Source organism: Quercus suber, unplaced genomic scaffold (genome assembly GCF_002906115.3).
Source record: "Quercus suber isolate HL8 unplaced genomic scaffold, Cork oak 2.0 scaffold_750, whole genome shotgun sequence".
Taxonomy (NCBI): Eukaryota; Viridiplantae; Streptophyta; class Magnoliopsida; order Fagales; family Fagaceae; genus Quercus; species Quercus suber.
Genome location: NW_027070186.1, coordinates 228,485 through 244,374, shown reverse-complemented (window position 1 = coordinate 244,374; position 15,890 = coordinate 228,485). Strand labels below are relative to the sequence as shown.

The 15,890-nt window shown below is 39.6% G+C and overlaps 1 protein-coding gene across 1 annotated transcript; it reads left to right on the top strand.

The window, feature by feature from the left end:
- Positions 1 to 783: 783 nt before the first annotated feature.
- Positions 784 to 2,698, top strand: LOC112037312 (uncharacterized). The gene is made up of 3 exons (XM_024070126.2): positions 784 to 1,158; positions 1,280 to 1,376; positions 2,488 to 2,698. The coding sequence occupies exons 1-3, from the start codon at positions 991 to 993 to the stop codon at positions 2,517 to 2,519; spliced, it is 297 nt and encodes a 98-aa protein (XP_023925894.2). The 5' UTR covers positions 784 to 990; the 3' UTR covers positions 2,520 to 2,698.
- Positions 2,699 to 15,890: the final 13,192 nt, after the last annotated feature.

Genomic DNA, 15,890 nt, shown 5'->3' with positions numbered 1-15,890 from the left:
AACGGCCCCCTCAAATATTATTGAGAATAAGGACTTGGCCTGGGAACGTTTTAAGAAGGCTGTGACCGACGAAGACATAAATGCTTGCTATGATATGTCTCTTAAAGATTTTGAACACTCTGGTGCTCATGATCTGTTTAAGGTACTTATATCTCGTCTTAAGCAATGATTCATTTTCCTTCTTCGTCTTTTTTTGTTTATTTATTTTTTTTTTACTTTTGTTTCTTTTTTACAGGGCATGTCAAAGTTTATAGCTGCGTCTAGGCAAGCGACGGGGTTGGACAAGACGAGGATCCTGCTAGAGACGAGGGTCCAGGAGCTGAAGGCTGAGGCGAGGCAATGGGCTGAGGTGGCTGCCAAGACTACGGACGAGGTTAAAGAGTTGAAGACATTGGTTGAGGAGCTGCGAACCAGTGCTGCAGAGAAGGACGCTCGTCTTGAGACCCTGCAAAAGGAGAATGACGAGTATGGCACACTTCTCTCCAACGCAAAGGAAGACGCAGTGGCTGAGTTTAAAGCGTCCAAACAGTATACTGACGTTTTGGACACTAATTACGTAGCAGGGTTTGAAGATTTCAGAATGGAGGCTGTGGAAAGGTTTCCTGACGTTGACTTCAGTCCTATTCTTCTTAACCTGAATGCTGCTGCCACTAGTTCTCTCATCCAGACTGGCTTCGATGACGTCAATGTTGAAGACGATGCTACAACTTTGCCTCCTCAGGACGCCCCCAATGTAGCTCCCTCTACTTGAAAGATTTTTTTTNCCCTTCTCCTTCGCCAGTACCGAACCGTCGTCTCGCTCTCCCACTCGCTCATGACGCGCGTGGCCAACCTCCGCGCCTCCAGGGGCGACGTCTCGGGCTCGCGCCGGCCCATCTCATCGCCGAGAAGCTCGAGAGTGGGCTGAGCCTCGGCTTCTTCGGGCTCACCTGGTCATTAGGCTGGGACTACCTCAAGAACTACGCGTGGAGGGATCTAAACTACGCCGAGATGTACGGCGTCGTTTCGGACGTGAACGAGTTGCTTAAATCTGTAGGTGAGTTGACCCGCGCGAACTCGGACGCAGAGAGATCAACCTGGGCGGGCCGGAATTACCAAAATGTCCTCGGCGTCTCTACCTCGCTCTTTAAAAAGCTCCTCAAAGTGTTTGCTAAATCGGTACGGTTTCTCTTCTCTCTTTTTTAGTTGTAATTTTAATTTGAAGTCCGTACAATTCAATTGGAACAGTTAGAAAGTTAGTTAAGGTAGTTATTGATAGTGTGTTTGTTTTGGGGTATAGGGGACGTTGAGGGAAGCGGTGAAGGTGGCGGAGACAGAGGTGGTGCAGGGAGGTTTACTGAGGGACTGTCTTGAAGTGGGGAGCAATGACTTGAAAGGTTTGCTGCAAATTCTCAAAGACTTGGCTTCTCCGGTAATGCTAATACTAATACTAATGCTAATGATTGGCGTGATCTATGACACACACTACTACAACACAAAGGAACACCAAGATTTTGTTTGTAATCATCATTCATTTTTTTTTTTAATGTTATTTTGTAGAAGAAAGTAGAACAATTTGGTAGTGTCATAATTCTAGAAATTTATATATTTTTTTCTTATCTAGGAATTACATCAAGTTGTTAAAGAGTAATTTATCACAAGCAATTTGTATACCATACCATTTGTTTGTAGTGAAACTCTTTTTGCATTTTGATAATGAATTTTTTTTTTTGAAACGTAGATATTGGGTTAAAGTGTTCTTTTACTTGTTATGATTAATGTGGAAAATTCATAATTTTAAGTCTATTATATGTTTTGTTGATGTGGGTCGTGTGGCTTGTATTGCCAAGCCCAAGTCAACACAAGTTGACCGAATTCTTGTTATATTAGGGGACTAATGTAGCCGACTTAACATATATCTCTATATATATGTTATTAGTTACGGCAATAGAGAATTCCTAATAACCTAGCAAGTGCAGCCGCATAAGAAGAAATGGTGTTTTCTTGTCTTGTGGGTGAGAGAGAGTTAGGGTGTACTGGGATTTTTTGGGTTTCTTGAGAGTGTTCTTGTATACTATTGTATATTTCTATTTTTATAGTGAAATTTCTCCATCGTCGTTGTGGAGATAGGCAGTTTGCCGAACCACGTAAATTTGTTTCTTTGTGTGTGCTTATTATTTAATTTCCGCTTGTTTACTGTTATTGATTTGAGTCCCGAGGTGCTGTATGTACAACAAGTTTAGATATGTAGCAACTAGCAAGTATATCAAATTTTGTCAATTTCACCAAATGAAAATCTAATAAGTGGCTTAACTAAGAAAATGTAGTTCGTTTGATCATTTCCCAGGAAATGAATGATAAACCCAAGTCATTTTAATTGGTTTCCCCTGTACTCCTAATTCTTGTCAAGATTCAAAGCGACTGATTGAGATCATTGTAGAAAATAGATCTTTAGCAATTTTGATCTCACTGTTGTCAAATTATTAATATTTACAGAGTTTAATGCAGGGAAATACCAAAAAGTGTTAGTTGAGCTATGAAGATCTTGTTAAATTATAGTTATAAATATGTTTGATATTCAAAATTGTATTTTTTCAATGTCAGAAATGACAAAGGACATTGTAAGAGTACTCTATATTTTACTACTGTTTGGCATAAAAAAAGTATGACTTAAGTGTTCTTATTCTATTTTTGGTTAATCACTAATTTGGTCCTCTAATTACTAGACAGAGGGAAATTTTTGTTAAGAATTTGTGTTTGAGAGAACAAATTTGAGATCAATGTCACCATTTCTTCATCACATGAAACATAATTTATCATGTTGTTAACCTCAGTCTCTGTATTAAATACGTAAAGTAGAACAAATCTTGAGCCAATCCTATTATAATTTTCACCATTTAACGAAATACCCTTTCCATTATTTACACTATTATTAATTTTGCCACCCATAAACGTTATCGCAAATATTGTATTATCTCACTGAAGATTATGGTGGAAATGCACCAATAAAGCTCCATGGTAACTGAAAAATCTTTGCTGGTGCACATTTCAGCAAAGTTAAAATAGCTACACCTTTCGAACATCACAATGAAAACTTTGGTTGTGACGATCACCTTGACTTAACAGCCCTCTTCTCATGCCACATAATTGCTCCCCAATTCTAATATGTTTGTGCTGGTTTGCAAAAATTCCATGGTTCATTGTCTAGAATAGACATTAAAAGTAAACATTTCATTTTTCAAGCTATAAATCTGTGCTAATCAACATATAAGAGGTGAGACAGCATATTTGTTGAAAAGAAAGGATCCGGATTAGGTTCAATGCTTTCAATGCATTGGACCCAGTCGAATGGTTATATGTGTTCAAAAATAGACACGTGTTACAATCCCAATGGGTCCAGTGCCCAGTGCCACTGGACACTGGACCTAAACCTTCCCCAAAAAGAAAAGGATAGGGAACAAATATACCAAATAAGACTCTCATGCTCCTCTTCAAAGTCCTCTAGCAAAGCATTCTTACCATTCTTGGAAAAACATTAAAGGCCTTGAGTATTCAAATCCCTGAGGCATTGCATCTTGTTCAATTTTATAAATCCACGTCTTAAAGTAGAACAAATCTTGAGCCAATCCTATTATAATTTTCACCATTTAACGAAATACCCTTTCCATTATTTACACTATTATTAATTTTGCCACCCATAAACGTTATCGCAAATATTGTATTATCTCACTGAAGATTATGGTGGAAATGCACCAATAAAGCTCCATGGTAACTGAAAAATCTTTGCTGGTGCACATTTCAGCAAAGTTAAAATAGCTACACCTTTCGAACATCACAATGAAAACTTTGGTTGTGACGATCACCTTGACTTAACAGCCCTCTTCTCATGCCACATAATTGCTCCCCAATTCTAATATGTTTGTGCTGGTTTGCAAAAATTCCATGGTTCATTGTCTAGAATAGACATTAAAAGTAAACATTTCATTTTTCAAGCTATAAATCTGTGCTAATCAACATATAAGAGGTGAGACAGCATATTTGTTGAAAAGAAAGGATCCGGATTAGGTTCAATGCTTTCAATGCATTGGACCCAGTCGAATGGTTATATGTGTTCAAAAATAGACACGTGTTACAATCCCAATGGGTCCAGTGCCCAGTGCCACTGGACACTGGACCTAAACCTTCCCCAAAAAGAAAAGGATAGGGAACAAATATACCAAATAAGACTCTCATGCTCCTCTTCAAAGTCCTCTAGCAAAGCATTCTTACCATTCTTGGAAAAACATTAAAGGCCTTGAGTATTCAAATCCCTGAGGCATTGCATCTTGTTCAATTTTATAAATCCACGTCCAAGAACTCTCTACCGCCATATTCTTTCATCAGCCAAACTTAACTTACGTCAAGAAAGCAATGACAGTAAAATTGAGGTCTCCTAGTACTTCCAAACTTGTCACCCTATCTCTCTCTTGTGGAATTGGCGTCGTGTAGACCCGGAATTTTTTAGTGGCAAGAATGAAAGCAAGAACCAACTCATGATTCAGGACATTTCGATCAGAAACTAAATAGTGCACTTCTCTATTCAATGACACAGATCCGTTACATGCCAAGGACTCCTTGTATTTCTTCTTCAATTTTTTTTTTTTCCAGAACTCTGATTTAAGACTATAATCCTTAATTTCAAACTCCATAGAGTTGTCACTATTTATAAAAGGTACAAGTCTCAACACCTTATATTCAGTGATCGAATGCAATTTAAGGACGGCCAAATTAAGGTGAAGGGATTTGGGCAACACAGAGAGAATAGAGATGGTGCATATTGACGTTTAGTTAACAAGTTTTGCTGATTAGATTTTAAAATTATTGGGATGGCATGCCAAGTGTTTAATTTTTGCTAAGGTAGTATTCGTTGTCCACAATTAACTTGTATTTCAAATGTGTCTATCGTTAGTTACTTTTTAAGAAAAAGTGGGCAACATTGTCCACTTTCACTGTATAAGCTTGTATTTCAAATGTGGTTATCGTTAGTCACTTTTTAAGAAAAAATAGATAATGTTGTCCACTTTTAGTGTCCCACTTGTAAAGAACAGACTAGGTTAGGGGAATCAATTTGATTGTGGCTATCATTGTCCACAATTAATTTCAAATTGTTCACTTTTAAATTACGCTTGTATTTCAAATGCGGTAATGGTTAACCTTTTTTTTTTTTTTAAATAAAAAAAAAGTGGATAACGTTGTTCACTTTTAGTGAGAACCCAAATTGCAAAGGGCAGACCAGTTTGCCATGCTTATCCATGAGAGGTATCATATCAATTCAAATGTGGCTATCATTGTCCACAATTAACTTCGAGTTGTCCACTTTTAAATTACACTTATATTTCACATATGGATCAGTTGCCAAATTTGAAGAAAAAGTGTACAAGTTACTTTTCTTTTTCCACAACGCAAATGTGTACAATTTGGGCTGAATAGGACCTGGTCCGCTCTGCCTCATGGCCCTCATCGCACCCATTCCTTTAAAAAAGCCATCAATTCAAAACAAAGACCACCAAGCGCAAAACTTTCAAGTAATCTGTGGCTTATTGTAGAGATTAAAAGGCCTCTTCTCAACAAGTTCCATGACTTCCTGAACCTTGAGGCCCTCACAGTAAAGAAACCCATCTAAGGGTTTGTAAAGCAATGCTGAAATGAAATGAGGTGTTTTGGGAGAGGATGGCTTTGAGAGAAAGAGGTGGCTCAGGTAATTTGAGATTTAAAAAAAAAAAAGGGTTTTGATTGCTTGGGAATCCGATGTTCAAGTATTGCTTAATTTATAGTCTTGCTTTGCGTTGTGCTTTGAAGGATCCACATTTTAAATCTACCTTTCACAACTTACTAAGAGGTGAATGGGATGATGGATGTTAATGATATTGCTTGGTAACAACTTACAAGTTTGGAGTTAATTATGTGAGATGTTATACACATTTGTAACCAAACAATATCATTAAACACTTGACATGCCATCCCAACAACTTTAAAATCTAGTGAGCAAAACTTGTAAGTTGTAACCAAGCAATATCATTAACATCCATCATCCCCTTCACCTCTTCGTAAGTTGTGAAAGGTAGATTTAAAATGTGGATCCTTCAAAGCACAACGCAAAGCAAAACTATAAATTAAGCAGTACTTGAACATCGGATTCACAAGCATGCAATCAAATCCCATTTTTTTAAAATCTCAAATTACCCGAGCCACCTCTTTCTCTCAAAGCCATCCTCTCCCAAAACACCTCACTTCAGCGTTGTTTCACAAACCCTTAGATGGGTTTCTTTACGGTGAGGGCCTCAAGGTTCAGGAAGTCATGGATGGAATCTATTGAGAAGAGGCCTCTTAATCTCTACAATAAGCCAAAGATCACTACAAAGTTTTGCGTTAGGTGGTCTTTGTTTTGAATTGATGGCTTTTTTAAAGGAATGGGGGCGATGAAGCAGAGCAGACCAGATCCTGTTCTGCCTAGATTGTACACATTTGCGTTGTGGAAAAAGAAAAATAACTTGTACACTTTTTCTTAAAATTTGGTATAGCTTCAGAAGAAAAAGAAAAACAAAACAAATATGGTATAGCTTCAGAAGACTCTATGAGAGTTTACATGGCATCTTGATAGGTAGGGATCTCAAGTGACACAGTTGCCTACTTTGGTACAACTCCCCCTATGTATGGTTTCAACCTTTGTCCATTAACTTTCAAAATCCTACCATCCGTAGGGTCCTCAACTACTATAGCTCCATGATTAAACACTTCCCTTACAATGAAAAGGGCATCCCACCTAGTCTTTAGCTTACCTAAAAATTTATGAAGTCTTGAGTCATTAAGAAGGACTTGATGATTTTTCTCAAATGTTTTTCACACAATGCTTTTACCATGAAATAATTTCATCATTTTTTATAATTGCGAGTGCTCACATAGGCCTCATTTCTAAGCTCCTCTAACTCATTCAAATGGAATTTCCTAAAATTTTCAGCCCCTTGCGTATCAAAGTTAAAGGCTTTGATACCCCAATAAGCATTATTTTCCTAAGTGTAAGGGTCATATTTTTATATATTGACATATTCGAGATGAAAACAAACTTTTTATGTAATTGAGTCTAGGTTTAAGTTTATCATAATGTTGCTTACAAGTGTTATTAATGAAGACTTAAGACTACTTAAGAAATTTCTCAAGAAAAGCTAAATCTGCAAGTCTCGATACCTGGCTTGATACCTATTGATCAATTGAGAGTTAATGAATCTCGATACCAAGCTTGACACCTCTTGATCTATTGAGTTTCGAGAAACTGAAGGTTTAGTTCTGTTTTTGGCCCATCGTGACTTGACTTTCTAGGAATTTATGCAATAGGGTTCAAGAGCATATAAAAAACATATTCTATAGCCATCATCATAGATAGGCCTATTTAGGATCTGACCAGCACCGATGAAACCGGCTGGCGCCAAACCAATTCGACCGCTTCCAAGCCCACTGTAGGTGTCTGGCACGTTGGTCAGTGGCAATCTGAGCAAACCAAAGACATCCGGTGCGGCGAGTGGTGGCTATTTTGCACTTTGACAAGAAACCACACCACACACACACACACACTATAATTGTATCAACGTATAAAATTTTATATTTTTATGTTTCAGTAGATTGAAGAAAACCCAGAGAAGACATGAAAGCAAATGCAAGAAAGAAGAAGAAGAAGAAGAAGAAGAAAACGACGCTGATGGGTTAAGGACAATGATAGGTTTTCTTTATATATATATATATATATATGGCACTAAAACGAGGTCGTTTTAGGACCTGATATTAAATTTTAATATTAGCTCCAAAATGACGTAGTTTTATCAACAAATTATATATATATATATAACGTTTTTGTTTGCATTTTAATTTAAACCCCTAGGTTTGTTTACCCACCCCTCTCTATGTCTCTCACTCTTGTCAGTTTGCCTCTTTCAGTTTAGCAAGTCAGCAACAAAAGTCTTCATCTCTCCTCTCTCTCTCTCTCTCTCTCTCTCCCCCCCCCCTCCCCCCCCCCTTCAACCTTCGTCATTTGCTACCACTGCAATCTAGTGCTCGATGCTCTTGGAGTTTCACCCTCTACTCTTTCCTCTTTGTCACAATATTCTCAAGAGTTTCTAGTAATGGTTCTGAGTTCAGATGCTCTTCCTTGCAAATGCAATGCTTTCTACTAGGTTTGTTTATGTAATTTTTTTCAATGGTTTTGTTTAATCTTTTATGGGTTTGGTTTAGCTTTTTTATTTAGGTTTTTGTGATTTGAAATGGGGTATGTTTGAGAGAAAGATTGTGAATTTGTTTTCTTTTGATTTTTTTTTTTTGGAATATTTGGGGTTTTTTTATAATGAGTATGATGTGGTTTGGGGTTGTTAATTGCATTGTGTTTGGTTCCTAAGAAAATGAGGAATTCATCAAACTAACCGCACTGAACTAGTATTTTGCACCGCACCTTGCGTAGATCAGGTCCCACCCCTCCACATGTGAGGTGCGGTTAAGGATGAGGGAAAACCACCCTTGTAGGGGCAGTGAAAAAAGCCCCCTAAGACCGGCCGCACCGCACCGTGTACAACCCTAATCATAGAGACAAAGAGACACATGCATAACATAAGTTGTTGTGACATTTGTGCACCTAGGGGTTTGTGTCAAGATACTTTCGTTTTATTTGAGCATGGATTGAAGAACTCTGCAAAGCTACAACAATCAAAAAGGTTGTTGTGGAGTTAGTAAGAGATAAGAGATTCTTGCACATGAGAAGTCCTCTACAATATCAAATCCAATTGGGAATTAGAGCTAATACTAATATAGATTAGTAGGTTCTACTATAGGTAGGTACTTCAAGATAGGCCTGTAGGGTAATATTTCTTGTGCTTGTATTTGCTTTTTCTTATTAATGGATTCTTTGGGAGCGGTGATTTAAAATTCACTTGGTAAGGTTTTGCCTGTGAGGTTTTCCCTATCATAATAAAATCGTTGTATCATACTTATTTTATGCTACACTCTAATTTAGTTTGGTGATTTGCTTATGCCTTAATTTGATTTGCATGTAATTTGACTAATTAATTAATTTGGGTAATTGGATTAATTAATTGGAATTATTCTATAACCCAACACTAAGGGTCCCTTATAGGTTGTTTAGTAAGTCTATAATGCATCAACTAGCTTTAGAGACTGATTTTTACGGTTTGGATTAACCATTTTCTCTAAATTTTTCTTAATCTCCCTATTGGCAAGCTTAACTTGCCCACAAGTTTGAGGGTGGAAAACCGGTGCACCACTCCAAACTTTTTCAACAATGCCTAGAAATGGTAGTTACAAAAATGGCTACCATTATTACTAATTATAGCCTTTGGCATTCCAAATAGAGAGAGAGAGAGTGTGTGTGTGTGTGTTCTCTCAAAACTTTCAAGACTATTTTATGGTCATTAACCTTGAATGCTATGACCTCAACCCATCTAGAATCCTAGACACATAATCCACCGCCAAAAGAATATATAGATTTCCAAAATATTGTAGACAAGGTCTCATGAAATCTCTATTATTCAACAATCAAAATATCTTCTCTCTCTTAATTTTAACTCTTCTTCTTATTATTAATTTTCCAACTTAGTGTCACATTTTCTCCAACCTTTCCCCATCCCTTTTACCTTTTTATCTCCCCACTACTATTTACGTTAATATTACTCTTCTTCTGTCCGTTATCTTCTTTCATTTTGGCTCATCTTATTCTCATCCTCTTACTATAAATTTGTCACTCTCACCTCTCATTCTATTCATAGTTTTCCCATACAAAAAAGTTATTTCTTTCTCCCTTAAATTTATTTTTTATTTTTTATTTTTTGGGAGATTTTTTATTTTCCTTGCATCCTTACTTTAGGTTGATGAATTTTTGTGTTCTTTAGAACTTTACTTTGGGTTGATGCGATTTAATTTTGTGTTTTAATTTGTTATATTTTTTTGTTATTTTTTATTGATAAAATTTATTCTATTGTCTTATAAAGATAGTATATAAGAATATAGTGTTATTCTATTACATAGCATGACTTAGATATTTTAGTGTATATTGCTATATGTTTTATTTTCACTCTTTTTCTTCATATCTTATTTTATTCAACATTTAAATTCAGCCATATCCTCCATATTATTAAACTATTTATATTATTTATCATTTTTTTATTTCAAAAAATTAAACATATAATATTTTACTTAAATTTAGATAAATAAAAATTTTCTCATAAAATGTCCTCATGAAATGTTACAATACATCAAAAGAAAATTGTAGGGTCTGTTTTTGTTGCCCAAGCCCAAAGGATATAGGTTAAAGGCCCAACGAACCCAGAACAATGAATTTGTAGAGAGTGGATTGAAGGTTTAGGCGCTCGCCGGCGTGCGTGAAGCATGAACTACTTTCCTTTTATTGAAAAATACTAAGAACAGTTTACAACTGGGGGATGCTCCTCGGCCATGGGCCGAGGAGGTTTTTTCTTCCCCTTTCACTTTTTTCCTCCCCCTTTACATTTTGCTCACATTTCTTATATATCCCTCTCTTCCTCCTCTTGTTGATCATCTATTGGCCTCCCTCCTGACCGTCTGTCCCATCAGAGGCCATATCCATGCTCCAGTGGTTCGCCCTGATCGATGTTGCTCTGTCAAAGGGTTACATCTCCATTAATGCGGCCAGAAGAGTTAGGTGAGCGTATTCAATGCCGAGGTGACAGTTCGCCCAGGGCTTGCCCCTTCTTCGTACTTCTATTGCCAACGCGTGGCACTGGGTCCTCTCCTCCTCGGATATTCCAGGAGTCCTTTGGTGGGGCGGTCCTCGTATTTTTCCTAGGTCTCGGATGACTGAGGACAGGGTCGTCCTCGGCGTGAGCCATTTGGGTCTGGTTTGAAGTGGGCCGAGGCTACCCGATTTTCTGGCCCCATAATAGCCCCTCAAAATCTTGCTACACGCATCCTCGGGCGGGGAGAAGGATTTTGACATCCTCGGCCTTACCCCCCCCACCCCCGTCAGTGCTGGGGTCTATTCACCTGCCCAAGGCATGTCGCTGACGTTTCGGAGCACGTAACGTGCCCATCATTAAATTCAGGCGGCTCTGTGCTCCCCACGTCTAATGAGGCGTTACCCATCCAACGGTGGAGGTTCGTCTTGCATTTATGGGTGGGAAAACCCGCATGGTTCCTCGATTTGGGGTATAAATACCAGTACGAACTGCCTCTTCCTGTTCCTCATTTGTAATCGAGAATATTCGTGCGCTCCTCCTGAGTTCAGCCACACTCTCACTAGCACCTCCAGCACAAAAGCCTGTTTGAGGAGCCCTTCCTCTTTCCAGTAAGTCGCTCTGTCTCTCTCTGACCTCTCTTTCTCTTTACCCTTTTTTCTACTTCGCCTGTTCTTTCTTAGTTCTTTTAGGCGTCAACTAGGATGGGTAGGTTTAAGAAATACGTCGATACCATGGAGGCAATGGAGAAATTCATCACCGACCGCAGAATTCCCGGCAATGTAGGTCTGAGATATTGTGAGGACGGGGAGTGGCGCATACACAGGTAGGAGGGCGAGGTGGTAATTCCCATGGTCGCCCTCCTTGAAGGGGGGATGACGATCCCCATGGGGCCGGTGATGAGGGATTACCTCATGCACTTCCGGTTGGCCCCCACCCAGTGTGGGATAAACGTCTTTAGGATTCTGGGCTGTGTGGACGCCCTGAACGAGAAGATGGGGCTGAGGTTGACCCACCACGACGTGAACTGGTGTTACAACCTTCAGCTTCTTAAGGGCAAGTCGTATTACCTGAAGACGAGAGACGACAGGGTGCGGCTCATTTAGGCTGTGTTTGTTTCGTGTAAAACGTTTTCCGGAAAATACATATTTTCCGGAAATGTTATTTTCCGGAAAAGGAAAATATGTTTAAGTGTTTGGGTGAATTATGAAAATTGTTGTGGAAAATATTTTTATGTGTTTGGATGTATTCTAAAATGCTATTTTCTGAAAAATTTTTCATATCAACACAACAACAACAACAACAACAATAAATTCCGGCAACAAAAATTCCGGCAACAACACAACAACAACAACAACAACACCACCAAATTCCGGCAACAAAAACGCAACAACCACAACACAACAATCACAGCAACAACAATCAGTTCCTAAAAAAAAAAAAAAAAAAACAACAACAATCAAACTTAAAAAATAAAAAAAAAAAATCGGAGAGATCGAGGAAGACGAAGATCGACGGCGCGGCGCGGCGCGGCACGACTCGCCGGTGCGAAGAGCGCCGGGTTCGAAGGAGTTCGATGATCAACGATCGATGGCGCGGTGCGATCGATTTTTCGAAACTGGATCTGCTCATGACTGGATCGGCGCGGTGCGATGGGGACTGGGTTCGAGGGTTCATGGTTGCCGACGATGGTCTCTCGGCTTGGATCGGCGGTTCGTGGGTTCAAGGCCGCCGGCGATGGGCGCTGGGCGCTGGGCTTGGATCGACTCCGGCGCTGGGCTCTCTCTTTCTTTCTCCCTCTCCCTCTTCGTGCTCTCTGTTTCTTTCTCCCTCTCCCTCTACGTGCTCTCTGCTTTTGGGTTTTCTGGAAAATGAGATTTGAAGTGAAAATAGGAACGGAAATGCATTTTCGTTGTCTAAGGGAAAATAGGAAGTGAATTTCTGGAAAATGGAATTTTTCGTAACTGCCAAATGCGCGGAAAATGTGGAAAATGATTTCCGGAAATTGATTACCACCGATTCAAACGCAGCCTTAGTGCCTCCCCGAGTCCTACAAGGGGTTCAACGAGGATTTCCTCATCGTGTCAGGGGAGTGGCACGACGACCTTCACTGCCCAACAACAGAGGGAATACCAGGTGGGGCAGTGGGAAACAGAAGGGGTTTCAAGCTCTCGTCTTTTTTCTTTCCCCCTTTTTTTTACTAACGCGATGGTACTTTCCGTTTGCAGATCCGCACGCTTTTGAGCGTCACTTCCATCTGGTCAACCGGGAAGATTTGCAAAAGGTGCTGAGGGCACCGGTGTATATAAACGAGGACGACAATCAGGTTATGGCCGCCTACATAATTTTGGGGTATAAACCTACCCAGAAATCGTTTCCGGTTCTGAAGCACGTCATCCGAGCCAACGATCCTTGGCTTCAGAGGATTACTGTGACCGAGGACGGATTTTCGTTCCCCGAGGAGCCCTCCGACTAGGAAGCTGTCACACTAGCCGTCCCCTCCTCTTCCCAACCGTTCGTCGAGGCTGCCGAGGAAGCTCCAGAGGGGGAAGGGGACGCGTTTGATGTTTTCGCTCAGCTTGATCAATCCGAGGACCCTCCCGAGGACTTGGGTGATCCCAATTTGACTGAAGCAGGCCTCCTTGCTTCAGAAGCCCCTCCTCGGCCGACAATGGGTTACAAGAGGAAGCCCACCACCAACTTGTTAGACCTGATTGAGGGCCAGCTGGGGGAGTCCCAACAAAAACTTCCCACTCCACCTCCGAAGACTAGGTCGACTTCCGCTTGGTAGAAGCTCCCTCCCTCTCCTTTTCAAACGCGCTTGCCCTCTGGGTCCGTGCCTGCTGGCCCCAAGAAGAAGAAGGATAAGGGTAAAAGGCCTGTGGAGGATAAGACGGTGTCCTCGCAGAAGGAGGACACTAATCTGCGGCCGTCCAAGCAGCTTAAAATAGGCGACAAGAGCCAGGAGAGGCAGGTCACCGACACCACCTCTTCCGAGGCCCAGGCCTGGCTCCTAGCTCCGATGCTCCGTAGGGAGCCCTTGAGGGATAACGCCTCCCTCAGGGACTTCAATAAGGGCGAAGGTGCGCGCGTGGCTGATGCGCTGGAGAGGAGCCTGTTACTCCCAGCAGATATGGCTGAGCTTAACTCTTTGACGAGCGAGCATGTCTTCCTCAGCCTCAAGCGATATGTGGGGATGGTAAGGACTACAACCTCGACTCTTCTCCCACTCTTTTTCTTTTATTGGGCTTATAGCACATTGGTTATTCTGGCAGGCTGTCCAAGCTATCTTTATTCCCCCCCCCCCCCCCCCCCCCTCAACCTTCGTCATTTGCTACCACTGCAATCTAGTGCTCGATGCTCTTGGAGTTTCACCCTCTACTCTTTCCTCTTTGTCACAAAATTCTCAAGAGTTTCTAGTAATGGTTCTGAGTTCAGATGCTCTTCCTTGCAAATGCAATGCTTTCTACTAGGTTTGTTTATGTAATTTTTTTCAATGGTTTTGTTTAATCTTTTATGGGTTTGGTTTAGCTTTTTTATTTAGGTTTTTGTGATTTGAAATGGGGTATGTTTGAGAGAAAGATTATGAATTTGTTTTCTTTTGATTTTTTTTTTTTGGAATATTTGGGGTTTTTTATAATGAGTATGATGTGGTTTGGGGTTGTTAATTGCATTGTGTTTGGTTCCTAAGAAAATGAGGAATTCATCAAACTAACCGCACTGAACTAGTATTTTGCACCGCACCTTGCGTAGATCAGGTCCCACCCCTCCACATGTGAGGTGCGGTTAAGGATGAAGGAAAACCACCCTTGTAGGGGCGGTGAAAAAAGCCCCTTAAGATCGGCCGCACTGCACCGTGTACAACCCTAATCATAGAGACAAAGAGACACATGCATAACATAAGTTGTTGTGACATTTGTGCACCTAGGGGTTTGTGTCAAGATACTTTCGTTTTTTTTTTAGCATGGATTGAAGAACTCTGCAAAGCTACAACAATCAAAAAGGTTGTTGTGGAGTTAGTAACAGATAAGAGATTCTTGCACATGAGAAGTCCTCTACAATATCAAATCCAATTGGGAATTGGAGCTAATACTAATATAGATTAGTAGGTTCTACTGTAGATAGGTACTTCAAGATAGGCTTGTAGGGTAATATTTCTTGTGCTTGTATTTGTTTTTTCTTATTAATGGATTCTTTGGGAGTGGTAATCTAAAATTCACTTGGTAGGGTTTTGCCTGTGAAGTTTTCCCTATCATAATAAAATCGTTGTATCATACTTATTTTATGCTACACTCTAATTTAGTTTGGTGATTTGCTTATGCCTTAATTTGATTTGCATGTAATTTGACTAATTAATTAATTTGGGTAATTGGATTAATTAATTGGAATTATTCTATAACCTAACACTAAAGGTCCCTTATAGGTTGTTCAGTAAGTCTATAATGCATCAACTAGCTTTAGAGACTGATTTTTACGGTTTGGATTAACCATTTTCTCTAAATTTTTCTTAATCTCCCTATTGGCAAGCTTAACTTGCCCACAAGTTTAAGGGTGGAAAACCGGTGCACCACTCCAAACTTTTTCAACAATGCCTAGAAATGGTAGTTACAAAAATGGCTACCATTATTACTAATTATAGCCTTTGGCATTCCAAATAGAGAGAGAGAGAGAGAGTGTGTGTGTGTGTTCTCTCAAAACTTTCAAGACTATTTTATGGTCATTAACCTTGAATGCTATGACCTCAACCCATCTAGAATCCTAGATACATAATCTATACATAATCTACCGCCAAAAGAATATATAGTTTTCCAAAATATTGTAGACAATGTCTCATGAAATCTCTATTATTCAACAATCAAAATATCTTCTCTCTCTTAATTTTAACTCTTCTTATTATTAATTTTCCAACTTAGTGTCACATTTTCTCCGACCTTTCCCCATCATTTTTACCTTTTTATCTCCCCACTACTATTTACGTTAATATTACTTTTCTTCTGTCCATTATCTTCTTTCATTTTGGCTCATCTTATTCTCATTCTCTTACTATAAATTTGTCACTCTCACCTCTCATTCTATTCATAGTTTTCCCACACAAAAAAGTTATTTCTTTCTCCCTTAAATTTATTTTTTATTTTTTGGGGGATTTTTTATTTTCCTTGCATCCTT